General features: G+C 42.1%; 1 protein-coding gene across 12 annotated transcripts in view; it reads right to left on the bottom strand.

Annotated features, from left to right (window-relative positions):
- Positions 1–15437, bottom strand: part of map4l (microtubule associated protein 4 like) — a 99901-nt gene that overhangs the window by 57832 nt on the left and 26632 nt on the right. For 10 of the 12 annotated variants that reach the window (XM_054768343.1, XM_054768351.1, XM_054768348.1 and 7 more), the window contains exons 4-6: positions 14831–14908; positions 13609–13824; positions 9012–10061 (exon numbers count right to left, since the gene is read on the bottom strand). In XM_054768343.1, the coding sequence (XP_054624318.1) occupies positions 9012–10061; positions 13609–13824; positions 14831–14908 (1344 nt within the window). The remainder of the gene's footprint in view (positions 1–9011; positions 10062–13608; positions 13825–14830; positions 14909–15437) is intronic. The other 2 variants (XM_054768349.1, XM_054768353.1) reach the window with 1 other exon arrangement.

Below are 15437 nucleotides of genomic sequence, written 5' to 3'. Positions count from 1 at the left end.
TGGTCTCACAACACCCAACAAATTATGAAGAAGTCCCAAAGGAGACTGTACTTCCTGAGAAGACTGAGGAAATTTGGCATGTCCACCACAACCCTGAGTTGCTTCTACAGATGCACTATGGAAAGTGTCCTTACCGCCTCCATCACTGTTTGGTACGGTAACTGTACAACACGTGATAGGAAGGCACTCCAGCGGGTGATCAAGACCTCACAGAACATTGTTGGGGCAGCCCTCCCCTCACTGCAAGACATTTATAAAACTAGAGTCCTACGAAGAACACACAACCTCATCAAGGACAGCACACATCCACAACACTCATTATTCACACTCCTACCGTCAGGCAGACGCTACAGGAGTTTGAAGTCCAGGACCACAAGGCTGGCAAACAGCTTTTACCCACAGGCCATCAGGCTTCTCAACGAAGCGCTCACACACGCACGCAACACACACACACGCACACACACACTCATAGCACTTTATTTATTTATTTGTATTATTTATTTGTATTAATGTCTCTTCTGTTGTTGTTGTCGTTGTTACTTCATTATTGGCATTAATGTTTCTGATGTTCTTATTCATTTTCTTGTGTTTTTCTTTCTTTTTTTGGGAGACTGAACAGAATAAGAATTTCATTGCGTAGCAGAACTACCTGTTTTGCTGTGCATATGACAATAAAAACTCTTGAATCTTGAATCTAATCTAACCTCCCTAACCCTAACACCCGAACCCTAATCCTAACCTGAAACCCAACCCCAACACTAACCCCCTAACCATAATCCCAACCCTAAACCCCAACCCTACTCTAACCATAAAAACCCCTAACCCTAACCCCAACTAACTCCCTAACCCTAATCCTAACCTTAAATCCCAACCCCAACCCTCTAAACCCAACCCTAATCCTACCCCCCCAATCCTAATCCTAATGGTTGCTAGCCGACCTCTCGAGGTCTTAGAGAACAGGGTGCTTGGGTGAGGCCATACGATTCTTTTCAATAGAAAGCAAACAGTCTGCATGTACTGTATCGTCTCATTCCCAGCAAAACATGCCAAGCAATATCTGCATCACTACTCACTTCTCTCCCCTTGAAAAATAATTTTAAAAAACATGATCAAGATAGATGACATTCAATATTCCTAATATGAACAAATTAGCTCCAAATTAGACTTGTGCATCTCTGTCCACCCATGGACTCACAGAGGTCATTGCAAATGTTTGAAGGTCACACAGTCCTGAGCAGCTGTAGAAATGGAAGCCAAAAGGAGACAGAGAGAGCATCCTGCACCTGCCAGCCAGCCTGCCTGTGCTGAGAAAGGAGGGGTGGGGGGGGAGCTGCAGGAGGGGCAGAGGGCTGAGGATCTTGTCACCACGCTTCTATTTTTAATCTTCAACCTCACTGAATGTCAAACCCCGGTCCACTCCTTCTCGAGTCCTCCATCCCTCACTTGCCGAGTGCATGGCTTAGTTGCTATGGCAACTGCCTCCCACGTCTCCCTGGCAACGCCTCCCCTTCTCCACCAACACCCTCAATTGCCCGCCCCACCCCTGCAGTGCAGATGCAGTGATTATTATGTTGTGGCGAAGATGCAGAGAATCTGGGCGGCCACAGGAGGACATGATGTCAACGAAGGAGACAGAATGGACATGTGGGACATTTCAGGAAAGTAAACAGAACAGCTACAGTATCTATCGCAGCACAATAAATGAAAATGAGCTGGATAATCAATATGTTGCCACGTGCATGCGTGTCTGTTTTCCTCGTCTGCCGCCTTCAAACGGGCATCATGACGGTTCACTCGGTACATTGCTTTCAGCACAATGGCATGTTTGTTCCCTTAGAACAGCGGCATGAACGGAGTGAGACCTTTTGTCAGTCATACAGTCTCTTTGTCTGGGTGGGTGTAGGCGGGGCCACCAGCATATACACAGAGTGTAGCCTCGTGAGGAGCAATGCAACTGCAACATATTGTCATATGTGTTTAATAATGTCTCATGTTTTTGTTCAAAGTAGAGTTAGAATCTCCTCTCTTTGCGTCTACTTCTCGTCGGCCCAATCTCATGTACAAGCTATAAAATCGGTTCAAGGTTACATTTTTTTCATACCACCGGCTAGCATGTGTTACCAAGTGCATAAGATTGCAAAACTGCTTTGTCACCTAAAATGCAAAACTTCTACAGTTTATAATACAGCATACTGACCTACATTGGATTGTATTTTAAAGTACAAAATGTATCAAAGTGGGCCTCCACATCCTTCAGTTTTTGTCTATGCTACATCTATATTTTGGATTTATAATATTATCCCTCTGCAGGTAGGAGATTTTTAACCTAAACAAAAATCAACAAATGAATAATCCTTGTGTGCTGTCAAAAAACTAAATACATTCTATAAAAAATGAATATATTTGCATCAAAAAATGTAAAGGGAAAATGTAAAAATATAAGTTCCAATGTTACGAGAATAAAGACAAAATATGATGGAAATAAAGTCATAATTACGAGAAGAAAATTTACAAGAAGAAAGGTGAAAAAGGTGTTGGAATTTTGTATATATTTTTTTAAAATGGAAACAGCGCTAACTTTACAAGAATAAAGTCAAAATACTACAAGAAAAAAAGTCATAACAAGAAAAAGACAAACAAGAAAAAATAAGGTCATTTTAGTCACATAGTGTTAAAATATTGAAGTTATTTGTAAAAGTCAGAATATTATTAGAAACAAGCAAAGCAAGGCATGGCAAAAATTGTACAACTATTTTGCATTTGCTGATACTCAGTAAACTAGTACACATAAGTAGATGCAGTAAATCAAGCTCTATAAATAGAAATATTCCCTCACGTGATCAGATGAGTTACCTGTGATCTGATGTTGTAAAGTCTACATTTCTCGCATCCTAAGACCAGACTGGACTATGTGACGGGCCGGTTTTGGCTCGTATTTTTGACACTTGTGGCCTGCGATCGTCATCGCCTCGTTGTACTAACACGTGAACAAAGTAAATGACACAAGATAAGCGCACCAAGCGGTGCTACTGCGTTACTCCATCATCATTCTGATCATTGTATGATCTCTGACAAGATGGAGGACATGAAGAAGCTCAAACAAACACAAACATCTACAGTACATCTGGATACTTGGGGCAGTAAAAGTACACTATCGTATAGTCTACATTTAAGGGAGCAGTAACTTCCAACGTTACAGTGGTCACATTTGATTTGAGGGCCATTTAGCATTTTTTTCCTGCAAAGAACACCTTAGCTGTCTTCCATGAACTCCAGCAAGCATCCTTAAGAGCGGGAGCTGCAGTTCAGCTTGCAGACTCATGATGGAGCCAAAGAGTTAGACGCTGATGCAACAAAAATCTGGCTGTGCTGGACTACAACTGGCTGCTTTGTCATGTCCAACCATCAGTGTTTATTCATTTGGGGGCCCAAGGCAAACCCAGTCACTGGTGCCCTCCCCATCCTTGTAATGCACTGGCATTTTTTTTTTTTAACAAACGGTGAGTATGCAATGTCGGCCACTTTTTTCCTGCTTTTGAAATCTGTTTGTGACCTGTCAGCATGAAGAGTCCCTGACATGATTCATCAACTTTGCTTAAATATGTTCGATACTGTTTGTAATTATGTTCTACACTGTTCCATTTTTGAAAGCGAACGGTAAATTTGCAAAGATGACATTTATAGGCGATGATGCCAGCCATGGTGAGCTCGCTCTCACTGTTCAGCCTCATTTCCGGAAGTGCCGCGTAGTGACCACAATACTACATATCACTTGTATTTAATAATAGACCACAGTCTACCACCAAACAGCCATCATTTATTCATTCATTCATTTCTGAAAAAGTGCAACATTGCGAGGGACGACTGTATACCTAAATAAAAATGAAAATAAAAGCCAAAGCACAAGCAAAGTTTCCATCTCAATCATAAGATCAGGACGCTGCTTGGTTATTACTGTCGCTTTCATAGGAGCGGATCCTGCAAGATGCTCAAGGACTCTATAGCGACCCGGCCGTTGCAGAACGTAGGTGTCACGAGACGCGATAATACATGAGATCGGTTCTACGAGACCGAGACGGGACAAGATTTGAACTTTACTTTTAAGAAAAGCGCAATGAGAAACTATGACAATACATTGCAATCTACTAATTTAATTTCTACTATGTTACACTCTTCTGCACTCTGTGTGTATGCCAGCAGCCCCTCCTCCACCCATCCAGACAAAGAGACTGTATGACTGAAAAGGCCTCACTCTGTTCATGCCGTTCTTCTATGAAACAAAGGCACCGAGGTGCTGAAAGCAATGCACAGAGTGAAACCTCTTCCTGCCTGCTTGGAGGCGAGAGATGAGGAAAACGTGGCAATATTTTCATTTATTACGCAAGTCATATATGTTACGTGTCCTGTGAAGGAGGTTTGTGATTTCTGAGCGTCTTTGAAAATGTCCTGACTGTGTGTTTTGTCGTAGTTCGGCTGACGGCAGCCTGTTTTGTTTTCAAAGCAAAGTGATTGTTGATCAACCGCCTTCTCGTCATCCTTACGACGTCCGGCCAGACGTTACGATGCCTTTTTTATCCTTGATGATTGTCTGTCACTAGTTCTCCAGCGAGACGGGCCAAAATGACGTTTTTAACGGAACCACAGAATGCCGAAACCCGGACGGCAGTAGAAGTAATGTCACATGACTTCTAGAAATACGACTCACCTGGTGCTACGTCATTGGCAGCGTTGTGAGAGAGAGAGAAAGGGGGAAGGGAGAGAGAGAAGGACAATGTTAAGAAGAAATATTTATGCTTCCTGGTTACCATACAATGTATTGTAAATGAATTGAAGTGATGAACCTGACCAGTAAGAAGTCGCAGATGACGCTTATTTTGCCTCCAACTGGTTCAATGTGAGAAAACTACCGTAAATTCTGGCGTATAAGCCGTTACTTTTTTCTTAAACTTTGAGCCCTTCGGCTTATACAGCTGTGCGGCTAATTTATAGCTAAATTCTAATCTCGTGAAATCTCCTTTACTTCAGAACTACTGCTGATTGTTTAAATATTGTGCTGCTCCCGAGTCAATGAGGAAACGTTAGCTCTTTGGCAGGAGCCAATCACGAGCTATCAGTGCACTCACAACGAGCTAGACAACCCATTGGAAATCACAGGACATCATTATATATATATATATATATATATATATATATATATATATATATATATATATATATATATAATGACATCTGGCTCACAAAGAACACTTTACTAACGACACTAAAGTCATCACACAGCAACTTAATGCTCAAACGGTGTATGTATATATGTAATATACAAACATGTACCAATATGACTTGAAAATAAAAGAAAATCCAACATTTTAAAAGGTTTCCCATAAGGCATTGCATCTGAGCAACACATTCATTGAGGCCCTGCAATGATGTTAGCCTCCCACTTTTTGCTTTGGGCTTCCACTGGTGGACAGAAGCAGCACTGGAGACATTTTCTATACTTTCTTTGCTCTCTTCCAATGAAACTGTTTTTTCAACCGAAATGCATTATGGTAACACTTTAAAATGTTGGTCTTTTTTCATATAAAATTCGCATTGATACATGTTCATATATTTCTGAGCTATAACGTTTGAGTATTAGTTGCTGTGTGATGAGTTTAATGTTGACACTGAGTCAGACTGTCATATTGAGTAATGACCTCCTGCAATTTCCAACGGTTGACACGCTTGTCGTGAGTTTATTCATAGCTCGTGATTGGCTCCTGTCAAATAAAGAGCTAACTGGTCCTCATGGACTTGTGCGCTCCACTTATACCATTTTATGATGTGGACACGCGTGGCTTATTGACTGGAATTTACGGTAGTCCGATTCAATGTACTTGATCCAAATCAAGCTCCCTTAAAACGCATTTGACACTCACCGCCACTTACTGGTCAGGTTTTTGGTCAAAAAATTGCATCTTAAATCACCAAAATAAGGCTTGAATGTAGCCCAAGACAAAGCACATCCGGTATTACCACCAGTAGGACGCGTTAGAGGAGCGAATACAAGTTACACAACAGAATGCAGTACAAAACGGTTGGTGTTGCAGTGTGTGTCACTCTATTCAGCACTTTTCTAGTACCAACCGAGAAAAAATCCCCAATGACAAACGATGAGCCATAGATTGACAGCACCAGACCAGGCAACAGCTGATGTTGCCCAAGGAGAAGGTGAGCCAAAACATTTAACTGGTACTGTAAAATCTATTTCCATCGAGATCTGAGATGGATGAAACAGTCAGAAAAAGCTGAGGTTATTTCAGTCTGTTGTATAAAAATAAACTTGTAAGTCACGGCAACGTCTACTTTTAACATGAAAAATTCACAGCTTCTGGAAAGCTACAGATGTGACTTACTGACATTTTACTGCCAGCTGGCTTCCTAGGTAACGTCTCCGTTTCTATGGCTAGAGGGCACTGTGGGGACGTTATACAAGCAGTTGACCTTAAGACGAAGGACAGCGGAGGAAGCATACAGTTCCCTCCTGAAGCATTGGAACGGTGAGGTCAAGTCCTTCACATTTAGACAGGTTTGACATCAAAAGATGAATATATGAGACAAAAGAGCGACATTTCAGCTTCTATTTCCCATTATTTACATCTGGATGGGATGCACAACTTAGAAGATTGGGGATAGGACAGGCTTTGCCCGTGCAGACTGCATTTAGAGGTGAAAACAACAAGAAAACCAAAGAGTTGAGGGTGAAAAACAAGCTGGGTCGTTGGTATAACCAGAAGCTTATGCTAATAACAGGCTTTTTCCACTTACAGTAGGAGCTGACAGCCAATACGGATACAGAACCAACATTTCAACTTCCATGGCGCTAATCGAAAATCACGGAGGAAATGACCAATGCTGTCGACCACAGAACTTGTCCATCTGCAGTATTTATGGATTTGACAAATGCCTTTGATACAATTAATCAAAATATCCTAATTACAAAACTAAAAAGATATGGAATCAGAGGATTAACTTTGAACTGGGTTAAAAGCTATTTAGCAGACAGGAGGCAACATGTGAAGCTAGGAGAATATACATCCGTGAGCTTGAAGGTATCATGCGGCGTACCCCAAGGGTCAATACTGGAACCACAACTGTTTAATCTATAAATAAATGACATCTGTAAAGTTGTGAAGGGCTTGAAATTGTTATTATTTGCATAATGCTATTTGGTAAGTGCTAAAATGATACACTTGCGCAAATACAAATTGATGGCATAGACATTGACAGGGTGAACGAAAATAATCATATCTACAAAATATCAAAGTGGCAAAGTTGCATCCTTTCACGTTTCACAATGTGGCCCTCGCTGGAAAAAAGTGGAAAAACACCGGACACCCCTGGCTTAGCAGACTGGGTAGGATAGATGTTGCCAGCTCAGACTGCATTTCGAGGTGAAAACAACAACAAAACCAGGGAGCTGTCTATCAGTGACAAACAAGCAATTGTGAATGTGAGGGAAGATGGAAAATGAATCGGAACTATTGCACCAACATTGCTCACAACCACTACAACCTGAAGAAGAAAAAGCACTGGTGTACCAAGTAACACGTGGTAGACCAATGAAAGCATCAGCAGGTGATGACAGAAACTTGAAAGAGCCTAAAACATCTGAAAGTGACACAGGGCCAACCAGCAGAGGGCGGGAGTGGAGGAACCACCATCTACTCTTCATAGAAGACCTCATCAACAGAAGTACAATGGCGACAACAGAAGATTCTAACCACTCATTAGCAAGAAGAATTGGAAAGTCGGACTGGACTTTGCTAAAAAGTACAGATATTGGCCTTAAAAAGTCTGAGACAAAGGTTTTACAGACTCATGGATTTTCTTTTCAGTCTTCAGCAATTGACCTCGCTGTTCCAATACTTCTAAAAAGGCACTACACGATGTACGCAACGTCAGCACGTCCTGTACCTCAATTCATAAAAGAGGTTATGGACGAAATTACGCTTCGAATCAAAATGCTAAGAGCAGTTGAAAAAAGTCAAGAATGTACATTTTGCACTGTTGGACCTTAAAGAGGTTCTAATTAGAGCTTCAAAACGCAAAAAGAAGAAACAGGAGTGAGACAAAAGAGCAATTTATTGCAAAGAGGCATTCAAGCAGTTGAAGAGCACAGCCTTTAAAAGGCAAAATGTGGATTGAATGTGATTTAGTGTCAGGTGTTCACACTGTCATGATCTCTTGATGACAAAGGCAAAAAAGCTTTCTCTCTTTGAAGGCGGTGGGATTGTTGAGCTGCATAACGCTGAGGTTGGACGCAGTAAGACAGTCATTTCAAACTTCTTCAAACATCTCGTGGAACATAAAAGTCAAGTGGTAGACCCAAAAAAATGAGCCGGAGGTTCCCATTGGCTGTCTGTCGTCTCGACTCGACACGGGACCATCCTCGGCCCAAATGAAAGTTGTTACCAGCGCCAGAGAAGGCTTTTCAGCCGAAAAAAGTACTTTTTGAATTTGCAGGAGAGCACCAAACATGGGACATTGAAAGGTGGAAGAAAGTTTTATTCTCCCTTGACGGTCCTGATGGCTTCCAACGTTACTGGCATGACAAGCAGATCCCACCTGAGATGTTTTCCACCATCATGATCCTTCAATGGAACAATGGAGCTTCAGGTTGTGCAGGGGTGTCAAACGGCAAAGGTTGCAACTGGCATCCCTCATGACTTGAATGCTTCTTTGCAATAAATTGCTTTTTTATCTCACTCCCATTTCTTCCTTTTGCATTTTGAAGCTCTACTGAGAACCTCCGTCAGATCCAACAGTGCAAAATGTACATTCTTACGCTTTTTCAACTGCTCTTAACATTTTGATGCGGGGTGTAGAAACATGGAGCAAGCACCAAGGTAGGGTATCGATAAAGAGAAACATGCATAAAACAAGACAGATTTTAGAAGCTTCCTGCTATCCAAGCATGAAGTAGTTGTGTATTAGCCTGGTGTTATTCATACTCTTTCCTGTAGTTCACCAACCTTCCAGTGGGGGGAGCAGTGGCGATGTGGACTCCTGGTTCTTGGAGTGTGCAAGGAGAGGGGGAGGGGCTGCCGGTGTGGTGGGTAAAGGGGGAGTGGCGGCAGCTTTTGGGGGCGTGACATCACTGTTAGCAAGGGAAGGACAAGCAAGTGGCGTAAACGTGGTGCCGCTGGCGTTTCCCGTTGTAGTGGCTGCAGTTAGAGAGGTTGTGGAGGACATGAGTGAGGCTGAGGGGACGAACGGCTTCGCATCAGCGTTGAGGACCGATTCGAGAGCAGTTTTCGGACGCTGGGCTTCTGTGACAGGTGAGGGTGAGGTGGTTTTGGAGATTTGTGAAGAAGGAACTTCTGCTGATGCAAGCCAGGGTGTGTCGGTGATAGGGGCGGGGTTCTGCGAGTCAGGAGTAGAACCCGGTGGGGTCTGGAGGACTGAATCGAGAAAAGAGAATGTCTGGGAGACGGGGCTCAGATTGTCCCCTGTCATCAAGGCTAAATGAGCACTACCTACTCCAGCCACACCGCTCTTGCTGGCAGCACTGCCAGGTGAGACAAGAACAGGTTGAGGTTTGCTTGAAGACATGGACTCGTTGGAGCGCGACCATGAATCACTACAGGAGTGATTGGTGAAACTTGTGGGCGTATGCATAGAGGGAAAATCCGGGGGTCCAGAGTCTGCTGAAACATGAGAGGCCACCTGCTGCGGTGCCCCCCACTCCTCTGGCAGCCTCGCCCGGCTTTTAGACTTCCTGCCTCTGACTCGACCCCCTGCTCCACTCTCTCTGATTTCCCACTCCCAATTCTCTTCCTCATCATCGTCTTCCTCCACCCACTGTCCGCCCTTATCCTGTGGCCCGTGTTTGGCGTTATTCTGCTGGCTACTCGAGAAGCCAAACACCTCGTCACGCCCCTTCCTCTTCTTCTTCTTCCGCCTCTGCTGTTGCTTGCCAGCCTCACAGCCTCCTGGCCCCAAACGCTCGGGACTGAGGTGTTCAGAAGTGGAGGAGGTGGGGCTGCTGTCATCCACTGAGCCGCTGGGAGAGAGGATGGGAGCTGCCGAGGGGGGAAGGTTTTATAAGAGGAGGAACCACTTACATACTTAGAAAATTAGCTACCAGAAAGTCAACAGAATTTGTATTACTGGATTTAAGCCTTTTTCCCAAACTTCACATGAGTAAGTAAGCATGAAGGTGTTTCCTTTCTGGGAGTTTCTAGGATTTTTCTGTTTTCACTTTCTACTTTAAGAGCCCAATTCACTCGCCCCTCGGCTCACTCCGTTGTTATAACGCCAAAAATGTCACCTATGCATTACTTTCTTGCTCCATAAAGTCACGTCAAGTTCAATGTCTGAGGTTCTAATGTATAGTAATCCCTCATTTATCATGGTTAATTGGTTCCGAACCCGACTGTGATGAGTGAATTTCCGCCAAGTAGGATTCCTCACTCTTAAATCAAATATTGTTGCAGTTAGAGCTTGTTAACGACCTTCTAAATACGTTTTTTAACATGATTAGAGCCCTCTTGACATGAAATAACACCCATATAGTCACATTTACACTCCTATTACCAATCTAGTAGACATCAAAAGACAAAATAAGACATATTAGACATGGAAAACCTGTTTACGACCTTCTAAATACGCTTTTTAACATGATTAAAGCTCTCTAGACATGAAATAACACCCCTATAGCCACCTTTACACTCCTATTACTCAATATAGTTTAATAGGAGAAACTAAGACACATAATATAGACTCACATGTTAGCATTGGGAGAGTTTCTTTTTTTACTTCCTGTACAGTACTTCCTGCGGTGGCTATTATCTCATCAATGAGACAGAACACTAGTCATAGAATACTTCATATCATCACAACCTCTTTGAATGTGTCTTCTGAATGCCTTACATTTGTATTTCCATTCATTTCGCTATTTTTGTGCTGGAAAATTCAAATTTTTGACTGATAATAGGCCATATTCCGCCACAAAACAGCGATGACTTGTGTATTTTTGAAAAAAACAAAAAGACTGAAGCGCAGATTAGTGTAAAGGCTCAAATTTCCAAATAAGCTGGGAAATTGGTCTAAAATTATTATTATTATTATTATTATTCACTTAAACATACTAGACAAATTTAAAAAAACATTTAGCATCTTTTACTCATTTCAATAATAAAGTTGTATTATTTTGGTTTTTATCGACTATGGACTACTGCAACTTGTGTTACACTCACAATCCCCAGTCTGTTGTATGTCAGAGTTTGGTTGGTGCGATAGAGACGTAGAGTACGTCTGATGCAAATACAAGCAAGTCAAGCCTCTTTTACGAACGGAGAGGCCACAACATAGCAAAAGCCAAACACTCAAAGAAGCAGGAATACATGGAGTGCATGGTGGATGCAGACTGACATGCATTATTATAAGAAATGCATGCCTGCATGGGAACGTGCATCACCACACACATCAACACAATAAAACATGCAACATAAACAGCAAGGGAAAGGCAGAGTGCATGCAATTCATATCATACCGTGTCAAATATCACTTTTCATTTCAAAAAACAAAACCCTCTGACAGGATGACAGACAGGAAAAATAAGCCTCCGTGACCTTTTCAATCTGCTCATCTTCTATCATCTCCCGCATGCCTTTCAGTTTGACACCATGGGATCAGTATAGAAACAAACTAAAAAAAAAAAAAGGTGCATTCCACTCAAAATCCCACTTTTCACTACTCATGAAATCATTGGCTGCTATTTTATCTGCCCCCCCAAGTGAAGGGCTGACAGAGGAGCTGTATTAAGGTGCTTAGCGGATGCACGTCTTCACTGTGGCGGAGCACCAAGACATGCATGAGCAGGAGAAAGGCAAACAGCGGCATGATGTGATTATTCCAACCATGTGCATTCTTAGCAACGTCTTGGCCAAGGATGCTTCCACATGGTCACGGGAGGACGGAGGATCGAACCAGCAACCTTCAGGTTGAGAGATGATCCCACTCCATCAGCCCATGTTGCCAGTCGCAGTCGTCCCTCGCCACTTTGCACTTTGGATTCTGCAATTTCACTCATCACGTTTTTTTTAATGTACGAATTATGAAGTAAAAGACAAACATAGGGCATTTTAGGTAGGCCTAAAACACTGATGATATGTAGTACTCTACGCTGGTCACTAGGTGTCAGTAAGGCTACTATCATGCTGGCTGAGACACACAAGCACCAGACTTGATGGCTTTTACCGCAGCTTTGAATAATCTCACAACAGTGCCTGATAAAAACATGGGCTACTGTTGCGGCTTCATTTCACTTCCTGTCCGCCTCTCTTTCAGGTCCCCTAGGGCAGTGTGTCCCAGCCTGTTTTGTCTTGTGTCTTTTTGTCATACCCCGAGTACCCCCTCACTCATACGTGTCGATCATCGCCAAAAGTAGAACATAACACAACTGTTATGATTTTGTCACAGCTGTGCCACAGGATATTGTCTCCCTGGGGAAACTAGTTGGTAGCGCACAGGTTCCATTTTATTACCCGGCTTAATATGAAATGACTGAGAATATTTACTCATCATCTTGGAAATTTTACGTTTCCATGTACCCCCTGCAATTTGCTCACGTACCACCAGAGTCCCGCGTACCCCTGGTTGGGAATAACTGCCCTAGGGAACACATTTATAGCAACACACACTAGCACAAGTCTTACTTATGTCTTATGTGTTTTATTTTCTCTAATTACAGTATGTCTACTATATTGGGTAATAAGAGTGTAAAGGTGACTATAGGGGTGTTATTTCATGTCTAGAGGGCTCTAGTAATGTTAAAAAGCATATTTTGAAGATCGTAAACAGATTTTCTGTGCCTTATATGTCTAATTTTCTCTTATTATGTCTAATATATTGGGTAATAGCAGTGTAAGGTTGACTATAAGCATGTTAATTCATGTGCAGAGGGCTCTAATAATGTTAAAAAGCATATTTAGAAGGTGGAAAACAGTTTTTTTATGACTTATGTCTTATTTTCTTCTATTATGTCTACTATATTGGGTAATAGGAGTGTAACGGTGACTATGGGGGTGTTCTTTCATGTCTAGAGGGCTGTAATCATGTTAAGGTGCTACAGAGGTTTTCTGTGCTCCAACTACAAAGATATTCCACGAGAGATGACTGCATGTTGCTTTTCTACCTTCAAGGTCCTGAAAGTGCAGATTTACATCGAGGAGCAAGTGGGGGTTCAGCATCTTGGCCAAGGATACTTCCACATGATCACGGGAGGACGGAGGAACGAACCAGCAACCTTTAGGTTGGGAGACGACCCCTCCACCACCATCATGCCATGTTATGTGTTTTGGAGATTACGAGTGCCCTCTAAACGGCGGCACTTTGACGATTCAGGAAGTAGTGAGTTGTGTAACTCCAATGAATAAATGAAAAGGTGCGGGGAATCTAAAGATAGGAGTAGAATTGTGACAACATTGCTCTTGTCATCACCCGCGCTCTCGCTCTGCCGTCGGAAGAAGAAGAATGGTCATCATGGTTTACGTTTGCAACACAACTCCAGGTGTGATACGGGTTCACACCCCAGCACAACACATGCAACCGAGCCCGTTCTCTTACCTGGACTGTGCTCCAAAGTTTGAATCCCAGGACCAGCAGAAGAAAACGGATCACTGGTTTTGAACGGGTTGTTCCCACTGCCGCTTTGGGGCCCTGCGCCAATCGGACCGGAACCCTTCTGGGTGTCCAAAGCTTTGCCCACCCCAGACTGGCCAAGAGTCTGGAATGGCGGCACGCCCGGCCCGACAGTCCCGCCCATTCCAGATGGAGGGAATCCTGCAGACGGAAAACGCAGATGTTCATATTCACATCAACACAATTAACATCTCTACATGATTAACAAGTTCATCCACTCTGACTCCAGCAGGGGTGTCCAAAGTGCGGCACAGGGGGGCTTTTGTAGCCAGCGGCACGTTCTAAAAATATAATTTAACAAGAAAATGAGTTTTACAAGAATAACATCAAAATATTACGGGAAAAAAGTTGTAACCTAACAAGAAAAAGTCGTAATTTGGAACAACGTCGTGATATCAGGAGGAAAAATAACATCATTTCAGTCACATGATGTTGAAATATTAAAGACAAAAGACATTCTAAAAGGTGTGATATGATAAGAAACAAACAAAACTACAACATTGTAAAATGAGGTTGCGGAAAAAGTTAGGTTATGACAATAAAGTCAAAATATTATTAAAATAAAGTCATAATTATGAGAAGAACATTTACAATTTTTAAAAGTTGAAAAAAAAAACAGCAGAAGAAATGCAAAAGAGAAAAAAGGCATATTCTAACAAGACAAAAACGGTGCCATTTTACGTGAATACACTTGTAATAGTATGAGGAAAAATAACATTTTTGTAGAAACATGTTGAAATATTAAGGAAAAACTCATAATATGAGAAACAAAACCAAATAAATTTTAAAAATGTTACAATGTTATGAGAATAAAGTCTTTTTTTTATTGATCGCTTCTTTATTACAAAATAAATATTACGAAAAGAGCATTCACTGAGATTATCTAAGAAGAAAGCTGAAATATTTGGAAAATTCAAAAAACAACAGCAGCAAAAATGGGTAAAAAAGAGCAAAGAGTGAAGTTGATACTAACATATACCGACCAAGCAGGGATGAAATACTGTATACCTAAGTTGTTAGCATACAGGATCTACATGTGTTGCTTTACAAAATAAAAGTTGCATCCTTTCATTTTTCACTATGTGGCCCCCGCTGGGAGAGCCTGTCCAGCCCCATGCTGTAAAGGATGTGAAAAAAAGAAGAGAACCTAGAAATGAGTCAGGCATGCTGCTGTCCTTGGTCTTGTTCTGGCCCCACGGGTCCGTCATTCCGCCTACCATGGGACCTAGCATAGCAAGACACAGACGACAAAGCACCCTAAATACAAGGCTTGCTTCTGGTGTCCTCCCAAGTGAACATAAATATTAGCTTCATCATATTTGATATGAATACAAAGGTCAGGGTTTGTCACGTTTTGGGACTCAGGCTCCTTACAGCAGAGAACATTTTCAAGGACCCCGCCTACTCAAAATGTGTACGAGATGCCATAGGAATTACATCCGTCCCTCATTTATCGCAGTTAATACAGGATTCATTGTTAATAAATGGAATATTTTTGTAGTTAGAGCATAGAAAATCTCTTTATGATGTTTTTTTTTACCCTATTGGATCCTTGTAGACATGAAATAACACCCCTATAGTCACCTTCACACTCCTATTATTCCTTGTTTGCATCATATTGCTCAACTCTTATGCTGCAGGGACTCGACACAACTAGCAAGCTAGCGAGCTAACCAGTTAGCCTCAAATGTATTTCTTCTCAACTTAAGAAGCCAAACAGGTACCACTTCCACACAGGATGGGAGGAGAACTAT

This window comes from Dunckerocampus dactyliophorus, chromosome 2, assembly GCF_027744805.1.
Source record: "Dunckerocampus dactyliophorus isolate RoL2022-P2 chromosome 2, RoL_Ddac_1.1, whole genome shotgun sequence".
Lineage (NCBI taxonomy): Eukaryota > Metazoa > Chordata > Actinopteri > Syngnathiformes > Syngnathidae > Dunckerocampus > Dunckerocampus dactyliophorus.
This window is presented reverse-complemented; position numbering and strand designations above follow the sequence as displayed.